Source organism: Ostrinia nubilalis, chromosome 15 (assembly GCF_963855985.1).
Source record: "Ostrinia nubilalis chromosome 15, ilOstNubi1.1, whole genome shotgun sequence".
NCBI classification, from domain to species: domain Eukaryota; kingdom Metazoa; phylum Arthropoda; class Insecta; order Lepidoptera; family Crambidae; genus Ostrinia; species Ostrinia nubilalis.
This window is the reverse complement of record NC_087102.1, coordinates 10,470,104-10,484,379: the sequence shown is the minus strand read 5'-3', so window position 1 is coordinate 10,484,379 and position 14,276 is coordinate 10,470,104. Positions and strand designations below refer to the sequence as shown.

General features: G+C 37.7%; 1 protein-coding gene across 1 annotated transcript; it reads left to right on the top strand.

Annotated features, from left to right (window-relative positions):
- Positions 1–645: 645 nt before the first annotated feature.
- LOC135078559 (uncharacterized) lies at positions 646–12,557 on the top strand. The gene is made up of 7 exons (XM_063973094.1): positions 646–649; positions 842–877; positions 7,048–7,199; positions 7,590–8,534; positions 8,680–8,792; positions 9,108–9,251; positions 9,573–12,557. Exons 1-7 carry the CDS (start codon positions 646–648, stop codon positions 9,679–9,681), a joined length of 1,503 nt encoding a protein of 500 aa, XP_063829164.1. The 3' UTR covers positions 9,682–12,557.
- The last annotated feature ends 1,719 nt before the right edge of the window (positions 12,558–14,276 follow it).

The following is a 14,276-nucleotide window of genomic DNA, read 5'->3' as shown; positions in this document are numbered from 1 at the left end:
CTTGAGAGAATTTAAGAAGTGATGACATGTTGCACTGTTTCGTTTCATTCGAGAAAAAACTGCTGAACATTGACGCTTCAGTTTCCCGCGTTCCCGCGAATAAGTCGCTTTTTTTGCTTTCATAATTTGCCACAACACTGTCAAGTGGTCAAGTGTTGACCACATTGCGTTATTGTAGAGATTCAAAAATGCTCTTCTAATCTATCCAGCCACAATCTTCAGTTGTCGTTAAAGATCTTGAAGTTAATAACCACCCGTACCTACTATTAATATTATAACTTTACCAATCCAGAACCTTAATAATTTAACTAATAGAAAATTAAGCCCATGATAAAATTAAATCACTCTCATCAATCAACACATTAAAATCCATAGACAAAATTATTTGCGATTATGATCTACCCTCCCTGTACACGAACACATAATATCATTTTACTTACACGTCCTTACATAACTTTAAATCAGCTACAATGTCGACCAGTTTAAATTCATTTGAAGAACTGGCTCCACACGATCAAAACGTAAGTTTTCACTTAAATAAAATTGGCAGACAACAGTTTCTCAAAATTATATAGCGCTGCATATTTTTTACGGATTTACTAACTTAAAATAATGATTTGATGCTTTTTACCCGACTGCGCCAAAATGAGTATTATTAAAATTTATAATGGAAGGAAGGAAGGATTTTTTTGACTGGAAATATTTACAGTGAACCCAGACGTGATTTTTTATTTATTTACGCGACTCAGGTATTGAACCTGAAATGTAATGGCTTTTCACCGCGTAAATACCTTACTACTTAGTAGCTCTATCAAGTCATTCTAAAACCTACCTACCTAAGTTTTAATTACTTTTTTGAAAATTCAGCAACAAGTAGGTAAGTACAAACTGTTACCCTTGCAGGACAATTTTGCCAATACGACGAATTTGAAAAATATAAATAACTGGAAAAAATCGAACTGTTATAATTATAGATTATAATACAGTGTGAGTCACGTTAAAGTGTACATATGAAAATAGATGAAACTAGACCTATTTTTATCGACAAAAAAGAGGTCAAAAATTTTTTAAGATTTTTTTTTAATTTTTTATAGAATTTTTTTTCTTCCAATTACTTATTGTAAAGAAAATGTAATAACTTTTAAACTAAGCGTTACTTATATCCTGATAAAATAAAAACAGTAATAATGATAAATAACAGGCAATACTAAAAAAATACATAAAATATACAAAAAAGGCCAACAAATAATAAAAAATGATACTTTTTGAAAAAAATCTGCTTTTAAATTCGTGTTTTTTTGGTTATTTGTTAAATTTCTCCAAAATATGCCCCCATAACCGGTGGTTTTTATTACTTAGTATTATTCTCTATCGTATTAACTTCGTAAAACCAAAAATCGCATGTCGCTATCCCTATCACAACGTTTGCAATGATCGTTTGAACTAAGCCTCTCCGGGCGCGCCATTCAACGCTTCGTTAACAACGAAACTGAAAATGGCTCTAGATTTGTAATTTTGATAAAAACAAGTTAGATTTCAAATAAAAACAAAAGATTTCGAAGTAAAATAAGCATTTTAGTTAAAATTAAAATTGTCTCTACCTGTAGCGGAGAATAATGTTGTGGCAGGCCTCTGTTCAAATGATCATAGCAAATGTTGTGATAGGGATAGAGATATGCGATTTTTAGTTTTACAAAGATAATACGATAGAGAATAATACAAAGTAATAAAAACTACCTGTTATAGGGGCATTTTTTAGAGAAATTTATCAAATAACCAAAAAAACACGAATTTAGAAGCAGATTTTTTTCAAAAAGTATCATTTTTTATTATTTGTTGTCACTTTTTGTGTATTTTATGTATTTTTTTAGTATTACCTGTTATTTAGCATTATTACTGTTTTTATTTTATCAGGATATACCGCTTAGTTTAAAAGTTATTACGTTTTCTTTACAATAAGTAATTGGATGAAAAAAATTTCTATAAAAAATTAAAAAAAAATCTCAAAAAAATTTTGACTTCTTTTTTGTCGATAAAAATAGGTCTAGTTTCATATATTTTCATATGTACACTTTAACGTGACTCACACTGTATAATATTAGTATAGATTGAGTCGTGCACAGATTTTGAAATCAGAGCCTATATCTGAAAATATGTGCGTTCAGTTTGCATGAAAAACTGATGCAACTGTCCAAATGATTGATTTTGTTCAGTTCAGTCAAACGTTTAAATTTTTTTGAAACACAAACCGTCTGCATCTTGTGGGTCTGTGCGGTCGACAGCACATCAAGCTCAACTCTGTGAATCGTATGCAGTTATAATAAGTGTTATTTTGCAAAAATAAAATTTATCGTCTAAGGTTCAGTCCAGTCAAACATTTAAATTTTTTTTAAACTCAAACCGTCTGTATCTTGTAGGTCTGCGGTCGACAGCACTCAAGCTCAAGACAGCAAGTCATAATGCAGTTATGATTAGTGTTATTTTGCAACAAACATGTAAAGTCTGAAGTTCCTCGACTGTACTTACTTAGAAATTGCCATTTGTCTTGCTTAGCAACATCATTATGCAGCAGGTAGTGTATAGTTTGACCATGAAACCCTTGTAATGCGCTCCATTGTAAGCCAGGTAGGTGCGCGCCGGACGCACTGGACCCTCAATTTATTGTTCTAACTATTACCTGCGTTAATCTTTGCAAGTACTTAGTTTCTGCATCTTCAATAGCATCCCAAAGGAACACTGCAACTTGACAAAAAATATCGACCGGCTTAGGCTTCGTCAGGCGTTAAATATCATTCCAGTTTTAGGCGTTGAAGCTTGGTTGACAATACTTCTTATGAAATGTACACAGTACCTAAGTAATTTAGGTAATCGAGGCCGGTATTATACTAAATTTCAGAACACGGGGACGATATAAACAATATCTATTATTATTTAAGTACGAGTATAAGCAATACTTAAAGAATTTATTATGATTCTTACTTTCATTTAATGAAGGAATACTTACTGTAATCATAGTCTGATTAACTACCTACTTATTTATACTCGGTAGTTACTATATGACCAAGTTCTAATTTAAGTAAATGTTGGCTGATACAGAGAAATAACAACCTGTAAGGTCGTGTACTACACGCATCTGAATTTTAGAGATTTGAAAAGAAGTGTACCTACCACATAAAATATTGCTTGAAGAATGTTGAAAGTAATTTAGGTATAACGATTATAACTGTGTTTGACTGTTTAAAAGTGGTACTTACATACAAGCATGTGGAAAATAATCTACTCAAAGAATAGCAATTTTCAATACGTCCTCTCGACTTCAAATATGGTGGAAAACCGAATAATAATAATAAAAAAAGATAATAATAATTGCAAATGTAACGAATCAGTGAGAAAGGGGATAGAACCTTTGTGGCATATCCATGCCGCCATTTTGCTTTTTTCTTAAAGCAACATGCGCATGATGATGAAATGGCTACGGAGGAGGATACTGTAACAAGCAAAAAATGAGATGTAATACCTAATTAATACTAAGTTCCCGATATATTTGGACCTTGGATATTGGATTAATATCCTTGGACATTTTACACACTACGCTTCTAGTCCCAAACTAAGCAAAGCATGTACTATGGGTACTAGGCAACGGATATAAACATACTTAAATACTTTTTTTTTGTAAATACATACATATTATACATAGTAACACCCAGACAGTATTATGAGAACATTTACAATAATTGAAGACCCAGTCAATCTGCACGTGTAATACGCATTCAGTTGCATTCAAAATGATAATTCCAAAAATGGCGGCATATGGAAGCTAGCAAGCCTCCATAGAAAAATGACGAATCGCTTTGTACTTCATCACAATTACACGCCAAGTCATACCCCACTTCTGATTAATTGCGGATGATCTAGGTACTCTATCCATACTCCTCGGATTTATACGATTTCTGGCCCTTTCCAAAAAACCTTTATGAAAAAAGAAAAGATATTGAAACAGTCATGACAAAGCAGTTGAAAACCTCCAAGAAATTGAAGAATTTTGAGATAAGTGAAGGTGTATGTCTAATTATTTAGATTAAACGTAACGTAAAAGCGTTTTAGTGTTATGGCGATTAAGACTAACAACTTCGAAAGCTTAAGAAAATGGGATTAAAAACGTCTTTACTTATTATTTAACAATTCAGAGTAAATTCTACATTCTACGAGTTCTAAGAAAATTTTGTATATTTTTTTTACTATATCAAGCATGTTGATTGATTTTTAATAATTTATTAATTTCACTCGTTTTTCCCTTACTAAGTTGTGTCATTTTGCATAGTATTTTTATTTATTTGAAATGCAGTTTCTTTGCCTACTTAAGTATGCAGCAGGTAGTGTTCCTATGGATAAGTATAGGCCTTTGTACATCGGGTATGTACCGCGCCGAACTTGATGTCTATTGTTCTAAAAGTTACATGAAACTGCTAAACTGAGCTCAATAATTTTTTTCCTGAAGTACGTACTCTGAAATATGTTAAAATCTGAGAACAGTTACAAACTACCCACTATCTAACGCAACGTTAAATTCTTATTTTGAAAATCAAAATATTCCAATTGAATGAATTTGACAAAAAAAAACAACAAAAATAAATAAAAAAATATCGGTAAACACTGAAGATGGCGCTGACTTAAAAACAAGCCACGGGATTGGTCGATTTTTTTCTATTTTTTTCTTCTCATGGTATAAAAGTGACGCCATAGCCATAACACTTATCAGTTCTATTCATTCGTTGAATCTGTTCAGGCTCTCTCGCTCTTCCCAACCAACTCTGTAGCCAACATACCATCATCTTTTTTGTCATGGGTTTGGTCAATAGGGACATGGGCAGGAAACACGTGCTATTTTTTTTAAATGACAGTAACTATGGATGATTCCGGATTGTACAGAAATTTTAAATAGTCACGTGGTTTCAGCAATGGAATATTACAGTCTGCTTTTATTGTATTTTAAGGGACCATGTTTGGAACAATAGAAAAGCATTGTTTTTATAGATATGCTCTAGTCCCTTGTTATCTTTGCCTGGACTGCGTCCGAGAGACAATGACTTTTCGGTCGCACACAAAGCCGGGCTTGGGCACAATCTTACTGAGAAACGCATTGCAAAAAAGGATGTGTTTTTTGTACACCCTGGGACCGATGGCGAAATGGTTATTGTTCGGACGGGCGGGGCGGGGGCTGCAATAGCTGCATTTAGGGTGTAATGAAACTTTTACCTGAGAGACCCAAGCTTATTGTTCCTGCCACGAGGGTTGCTCTACCACAGGCAGGCACCAGGACAGTCAGTGCTTCCCCAGCCACAGACTGTTCGGGACGCGTTAACCATTTCTGCAATGTCTAAAGTCAACGTGAAATCTAACGACTGGATGTTGGTTGAGAAGAAAGATATTACTCGGGCCGTAGTCCATTCTCGCGAAGTGCGCAATATCTTAGGAGTCAAATGCGGATCGTCCGTCATCATCAAGGATGGCGATGGACCGATTCGTACTGTCCTGGTCGCCCGTCCAAGTAAGTAGATCTTTTTAAATAGTATGCTATATTACTTAAATTATACGAAAACAGAACCCATGTTCAATGTGTGTGATACAGTGAAATAGAATAAATATTCGAATACACGAGCCATATTCCAATACGATTTTTTTTTCCGATTTTGATCCGTATGTTGTGCACCATAGCATCGATTCTAATGGGAAAATCAAAGCGCGCGAAATCAAAAGCCCCGTGCTAGTGCAACTTTGATGCGTCCGTTTGGAAATTCCCACGGGGTGCTGTGCATCCGGTATGAAAAAAAAATATCATCAACGTTATCAAATTCAAAATGTCTTAGTACTATGTAGGTATTTCTATGACCTAATACATTTTCATTTTGTAAAGTTATCAGTGAAAATAATTAATAATAAAGGCGCGACATAGAATTAATCCTATTTTTAATGGAATTTATAAGACAACGGTTGCATCGGTTTATATTAATCGGTTTGTTTTAATAAACGGTACCAAATCTTGGCGGAGTTTTCTTGTCACAAACATCCTTAATAATTCTTAAAAATTATGACAATCAAGATTGCAAAAAATCTGCCATAAACTAGTGAAAATTTGCATTATTATGACACATTCTACAGCTCAATCAAATGCAATAACTTTCCGTAAATAGGTATTGTAAAAAATCCTTTAGGTATCCATACAAATTAGCACAATCAGTCATTTAGTATGAGGGAGTTTTTTTTTTAAGAATTTGATAGTGGTCCTGTTAGGAAAATTTTAGAAGTCATCAACCCTATTTGTTTGATCAACTATAATTTTTTTATAGTTGATCATCATCATCTGTATAGATTTCCACCGCAACCGGTTGAAAGCAGGCTGTTCAAATTTTATACCACACATAGATTCACACAATGCCTTTACTTAATTCCCATACGATTGGTCGTATGCGAAATTGCGAATCGGAATTACCACGTGCGTCTACGCCATTTTGTAAGTTCGTCGCTCCCCGCGCGCGATTGGGCGTCTCAAGCGACTCAAGTTTTTTCATGCGCGTAGAGGGGCGCACACCCGCCCCTGGAAAATTACCCTAGATACGACAATGGGTTTTTAAGTTTCAGTTCCGTTAAATCTTTTCTGTCATTATAAGTACTCAACTAGCGACAAGGCGGTTCATATTTTTCTTGATTTCATAGCAATCGGCTACGGATTTTTTTTATGTGACACGATTTTTTCCAAGCGGGGCAAAAATTTTATTGTGGTGCCCGCGCCCCCTCTTAGGGTTTGAGAAAGGTACCTGAAAAGAGCTTGATGTTCGATCGTTCTGTTGCTTCGTAAGATGTGTTTAATAAACCAACGGGGCGTTTCAAATCAAATTAATAAATAAATTAAATTAATTGTCTTTCGAACATTTTTTTTTCACAAAGCGTTCTCTTTCCATTTGACGCTCCTCTCATACCTACTGCCGCCCCCTACATCCCTGCCTGATAATGCATACATGCCCTGCAATTTGATATTTCCATGTACAGATAGACGCCGCATTCCTGTAGAGGAGCCGAAAGAAAGGGACGATCCTTTAGAGGACATTGCGGAGAATATCACGGAGGGGTTCGACTTCGAACCAAGCTCGTCGGATTGGGAGCCCAGCGACGTGGACGATGTATCAGACTCCGATTATGAGGTTTGGGTGATTTTGAAATTATTTTTATTGCAAAAAATATGTACCATAATATTCTAAATTTAGACACAAACATTTTTTACAGTATCATAATCAACATTTTAACCCTTTAATAGTCATATCTTAATCAAAACTAATGAAAGCTAGGGACTGTTCCGTTTTACAGGCATGTGAGTGAATAGCCGCTTTTACTTGTCAAAAATTCTAATAGGATTTCATTCCGTATCTTTAACCAATATTTTATAAAATCTTGTATTTATTCAATATTCCAATTGGATTAAGATACAGGACTTTGTTGAACCGTGCCTACGAACAAACGATAATAATAAGATTTGTAATCAAAGTTGTATTTTTCTGAACGTAAATTCATAAGTTTCTTTTTTTGCTAACCAGGACGAGAGGAAAAGGCGCAAGCTTAATACACCGAAGCGCCAAGGGGCTAAGAAACCTGAGCCCGTGCCGAAGAACGTACTCAACCCATCCAACAAGGATAATATAAAAGCCGCTGTTGGTTGCCGCACGAGCAGGAAGCAACCTGCGCCTAGGAGACTGGTTGTGTCGCCCGACGGCAAGGTACAAGCTGTAGTGGCTATGCCAAAGAAAACTAATCTGAATAACAAAGCGCAGCCAGTTACGCCGAATACAACCAATCAAGAAACACCTGCCACGCCCGAAAATGCAGTTAATCAATTACCCAAAGAATTACCTACTAGTGAAAAAAAAACTGTAAGGTTTTCTTTGCCACCCAGTGACCAACTACGTAGAAGTCCAAAATACGTTTGCAAAAAAATCCCACGTAGTAATTGGTCCAAGGCACAACTGCGTAAAAAACCAAGAAAGTTGGTACAGAACGAAAGTAACCAAATGAACATAGACGACCGTGAAAGTCGTCAAGTTCAACAGGATGACACCGTAAATGTATCAATGAATATAAAGACATTCAAGAACTTCTGTCGATCAATCCGTAGTGTCGAAAAAGTCTACGGCCGATCGATGAAGGTTTTGCCACAGCCTCTTAGAAAGAAATTCGGCAAAACGGGTATGAAAAAAGTTTTTATGGTGGCGAAGAACCTACGACGCATGAAACAAATCAAAAAGACAAACAACAAACCAAAGAACACGACAAAAGAACAAGATAAGACTATACAAGATAAAACAAATGATACAAATGGTGAAGCCCAAAACTGTAATGAGGAAAATGCAAATGAAAACGTCGAGAATGAAAACGTCGAAAATGAAAACATGGAAGTGTTTGACCGCTCCGACGACAATATTCTAATAAGCAACCAGTTTGAAAACATAGACGCGCCCACGCACAGCCCGATAGACGATTCATTGGTAATTCATTTTTTTTAATTTACTAGCTGCCGGATCAGTACTTTTCCGAATTCGAACATTTTCAGTTACTTACAAAGGGTTAGCTTCCATAAAATCAAATCTTTGGTTGTTATTTCTATAATATTAATGACTTATTAATTTGCAGGTGCCGATTGGAAGTGGGAAAACTCTTCTGCCCAAGGATAAATTCCGTAAAATTAAGTGGCAGTCCTACACTGTAGCTACTCGTGGCCTTTTGCTGGCGGCTTTTTCGCGCAAGTATGAATCGTTCTCTTTTGTTTCCTATTTTTTTTTTATCTATAGATACACGCCCTTGTAGTGTTTGCTCTGAAAAATTACTGACTGAAACTTTTCATAATTGCCACAATGCGTTATCGTATAACATGAGAGCCACAACGCAAATTTTGCTAAGTTCTGTGATTGCTAGAACGCACTTTGAGCTTATTTTTCGACATAAAGCATTCTTGGCGTTCGAACATGGAACCCAAATGTTTGTTTTCAAACAATTATTCGCTTGTTTAATATTTTTTAAATGTAATAAGTATCGAGATATCTAAAAGTATATTTTTACAGGGTGTTGGCGACTCATTCGTTGACTGGGAAAAAATCGCCTGCATTCTTACACAAACCTGCAAAGATGCTTTTGGACCCAAAGAAAGTGTCGGATATCGTCATAGAGGTGGTGGACCGATTTGACGTCAAAGAAAATATGGTCAGGTTGGTACAATTTCTTTTATCATCTATACTTAATATTATAAAGCTGAAGACTTGGTTTTGTTGAATGCGCTAATCTCGGGATTTCGGGAACTACTGGTCCGATTTGAAAAAATGTATTTTTATGCTGAATAGCCCCATTTATCGAGGAAGGCTGTAGGCTATATACCATCACGATACGACCAACAGAGCAATGAAAAATGTTGCGAAGACGTGGAAAAAAACATTCAAACTATTTTAAAGCGTACGAAGTCGTGGGCACAAACATAGTTGAGAATATTTCTTGCGTAACTTTTACTTGTAAAATTATAATTTTAATTTCAGGGGTGTGATAACTACCAAATGTGCCGACGAAGCTAAGATGTTGAAGATGCGTATTAAGAAGAAACAACTTATGGAGGAGAAACAAGCGGCTCAAGCCTCAAAGGAATAGCGCCTCTACTCAAGTATTTGTAAGTAACCAACCAGATTATGAGTAAAATGTTTATGACCATAAAAAGAAAAAGGGATTGGACTTTATATCACAGACACATTTAATTGCAATTTTGGACCTTGTAAGTTTTAGAACCTTGTCACTATAGTTTGGATATGTCAGGGATAGTGCGATGGGATAAGTGCATATTTTGTGCAATAAATCTGTTAAAATACTAAGAAAAGTGCACTTATCTCATACACTTACCTAAACATACTCTGAAACATTATCTACCTATGTATAATGAACATCAATCGGCATTGTACGAGCACACTCGACATATTACGTTTCGCCGACATCGCAATTTACCGTCAACGCTTAACTCAATTGTTGTAATATTTTTCAGTGCAATAAACACGCTCATCTAATATTCCGCTCCCGAACAACTTATCCTACCTACTTGTACTCAACTACTACATCTAAACCTAATTACATCATCATACTGCTACATACTTACCACCACGTGTAAGGGAACTATCCCCTATATACAGGCATTTATGCGTTATTATTAACTATTACGGGTTCCCGGGCAATGGTTTTTTTTAGACTGGTTCCCAGGGCGGTCGCTCCCTAGATCCGTGCCTGGTAGCAAGAATCAAAAGAAAGGGACGGTCCTTTGGAAGACTAATTCCGTGGGAGAGCCACGCCTCGGCATGAATGGGCCGGCTCGACCGGAGTGATACCACGGCCTCACAGAAAACCGGCGTGAAGCAGCGCTTGCGCTGTGTTTCGCCGAGTGAGTGAGGATACCGGAGGCCCAATTGGGGGGGAATGGGATTTAAAAGGTTGGCAGCGCACTTGTGACTTCACTGATGTTGCGGGTGTACATGGGCGACGGAAATTGCTTACCATCAGGTAATCCGTCAGCTAGTCTGCCACCTATCACATAAAAAGTTGCACGGAGGGATTCGACTTAGAACCAAGCTCATCGGATTAGGAGCCGAACGATTATTATTAACTATTTCAGATTGCCGGGTAATGAATTTCTTAACCTGCCCCCCAGGGTGGCCGCTCCCTACATCCGTGCTTGGTGGCCATTTGATATTTCCATGTACAGATAAAAGCCACATCCCTGTAGAGGAACCGAAAGAAAGGGACGATCCTTTAGAAGACATTGTGGAGAATATCACGGAGGGGTTCGACTTAATACCAAGCTCATTGAATTGGGAGCCGAGCGATGTGGACGATGTATCAGATTCCGATTATGATGTTTGGGTGATTTTGAAATTATTAACGATTTCGGGTTCCCGGGCAATGGTTATATTATGTAACTTATAATTTGTTGCCCAGGGCGGCCGATCTATTCTATGCACCTTCAGATAGACGCTGCATCCCTGTAGAGAAACCGAAAGAAAGGGACGATCCTTTAGAGGACATTGTGGCAAATTGTACGGAGGGATTCGACTTAGAACCAAGCTCGTAGGATTGGGAGCCGAGCGATTATTTAATAACTATTTTGGGTTCCCGGGCAAAGAATTTCTTCCCCGGGCGGCTAGCAAATTGCTACATTTGCTACTTCCACGTACAGATAAACGCCGTATCCTTGTAAAAGAACCAAAAGAAAGGGACGATCTTTTGGAAGACCTATTCCGTGGGAGAGCCACGCTTCGGCATGAATGGGCCGGCTCGACCGGAGTGATACCACGGCCTCACAGAAAACCGGCGTGAAGCAGCGCTTGCGCTGTGTTTCGCCGAGTGAGTGAGGGTACCGGAGGCCCATCAGGGGGGAATGGGATTTAAAAGGTTGCGGGTGTAATAATTTATTAGTGTCATAATACTTATACTTTGTAAAATAAAGCTTGACTCCTGTGACATATTCCGCAAGAAAGGATTATGCATTTTTTTTATCGTCAGATAACTTTAAATCTACAGAATAAGTTTAGCAAATTATCAGTTTTTTCTTGGAAATGTCAAAATGGCAATTTTAGAGACTCTAGAGACAGATATTTTTATTTCGGGAGCGTGATAACTATCAAATGTGTCGACGAAGCTAAGATGTTGAAGATGCGTATTAAGAAGAAACAACTCATGGCGGAAAAACGAGCGGCTCAAGCCTCAAAGGAATAGCGCCTCTACTCAACTATTTGGAGGCAACCAACCAAGAAAAGGGCACTTATGTCTTACTGGGAAACATTCGCCTGCATTCATAAATTAAAGTATATAATTTTACAAAGTGTTGGCGACTAATTCGTTAACTGGGAAAAAATCGCCAGCATTCTTACACAAGCCTGCAAAGATGCTTTTGGACCCAAAGAAAGTGTCGGATATCGTCATAGAGGTGGTGGACCGATTTGACGTCAAAGAAAATATGGTCAGGTTGGTGTGGCGTGTCTCCGTCTTCCGCCATTATCAAAATAGCCATGATCTCGTAGTCCCATATTGTTCCTACCACGATGGTTGCTCTGCCACAGGCACCAGGACAGTCAGTGCTTCCCCGACCACGGACTGTTCGAAACGCGTTAACCATTTCTGCCATGTCTAAAGTCAACGTGAAATCCAACGAGTGGATGTTGGTTGAGAAGAAAGATATTACTCGGGCCTTAGTCCATTCTCGCGAACAAGACAAGTGCGCAATATCTTAGGAGTCAAATGCAGATCGTCCGTCATCATCAAGGATGGCGACGCAATTATTGTGTTATTATTAACTATTTCGGGTTATAATTTCTTAGACTGCTCCCCAGGGCGGCCGCTCCCTAGATCCGTGCCTGGTAGCAATTTGATATTTCCACGTACATATAAACGCCGCATCCTTGTAACAGAGCCAAAAGAAAGGGACGATCCTTTGGAAGACCTTTTCCGTGGGAGAGCCACGCTGCGGCATGTATGAACCGGCTCGACTGGAATGATACCACGGCTTCACCAGAGTAAATGTATTTACTCTGGCTTCACGCAGTATAGTATAATTTTACAGTGTAAACGAAAAAATCGCCTGCATTCTAACAAAAGGCTGCTTTTGGACCCAAAAAGAGTGTCGGATATTATCACGGAAGTGGTAGACAGATTCGAAGTCAAGGACAATCTGGTCAGGTTGGTACAATTAAAAAAAAACAAAATAATAAATAAAATAAAAAAAAAAAAAAAAAAATATAAAATAAAATATATTAAAAAAAGTAAAAATTAATAAAAAAGAAACCATGAAAATCCTAACCGACCGATTGATATTTGAGGCTCACCATCGCAATTTCACCAGTCTATCTTATTTACGCAAGTTACAAGTTATAGGAGGGCGACAAGTTGTAGAGAACCTTTTTGCCTCCTTGTACATAGTAAAAACGTCTCTTGAATCCTTGGGCCTGAAAAGTAAACTCTGCCGCGATCACAATAATTATGGAATTGCTTTAAGAGACGTGACCATTGCGAGGAAGAATGTCCCACAAACCATTTCACCGAGGACCTTCGCCGATTGTATTAAAGCCAAAATCTCAGGATTTCCTTTTTTGAAAATTATAAATAACTTGAAAAAATCGAACTGCCTAAGGCGGGAATTGAACCCACGACGTTCCGCTTGCCGGGCAACTGCTCTTCCACAAGATTTCCTTACTAACTTTGACAACACTTCAGCTTTCAATTGCACAGATACATGTCCAGAAAACTTTCCTCATAAGATATTATTTTAAAAATGACTTTAGTACGGACTGGAAGTGAAAACAACGAACATCTACGTCCGACAAACGTAAATAAAGCCAAACAAATGCAGGTGCCGATTGGAAGTGGGGAAAACTCTTCTGCTCATGGATAAATTTCGTAAAATTAATTGGCAGTCCTACACTGTAGCTGCTCGTGGCCTTTACTAGCTGCCTGACAAACTCTTTTTTTGTCTAAAATGTCAATTTCAAACGATATTTCAAGCGTTATACCTGCGTATGATTTAGGAACATTTTTACTTTCTAAAGCGATAAACAAGCGTACCCATGAGTAGGCCTGGGACGTCATTTAGCTCAACAACTCGTGTGGCTATATTTTCAGACTCATCCCAGACCGAAAACTAGACAAATTCCACTGACAGAAAACCGAAATCATCAGGTCCTAGTAAATGAGCATTATTTATCAATATTGCTCAGCAACATGGCGTCAAAATCGCACAATATTGACGCAATATTGTTGATCAAAATTCTTGATGCAAGTCAATTATTGCCGTACAAATGCTTTGCTCGTTTACAATGATCTGAAGAGAAGTGGGGGTGCATCCGTAGCCCTTCTGCAGTTTGCGGTCTGTGTATGAGTCTGGGATTACAAACACTTAGGAATTTGGCTCAGGTGCGAGGATACCAAGTGCCTGCTTTGGGGCCGCTCACGGAAACGTGTGGTAAGCACTAGTCGCTATTGAAAGGAAATTAACAATAACAATTAATACATCCAAGCGCAAAGAGGCTGAGAAACCTGAGCTCGTACCGACGAATTTGTGTCTGACAGTACCGAAGAACAGTAGGTACGTACTAGGAAAAGGCGCAAGCTTAATACACCGAAGCGCCAAGGGGCTAAGAAAACTGAACCCGTACCAAAAAACGTACTTAACCCATCCAATCCAACAAGGATAATATAAAAGCCGCTGTTGG

Bases quoted from the DNA above. Each gene is read 5' to 3' on its own strand.
- LOC135078559 (XM_063973094.1), top strand. The intron at 878-7,047 runs GTAAGTACAAAC...TTCCATGTACAG, and splicing joins GAAAATTCAGCAACAAGTAG to ATAGACGCCGCATTCCTGTA. The intron at 7,200-7,589 runs GTTTGGGTGATT...TTTGCTAACCAG, and splicing joins TATCAGACTCCGATTATGAG to GACGAGAGGAAAAGGCGCAA.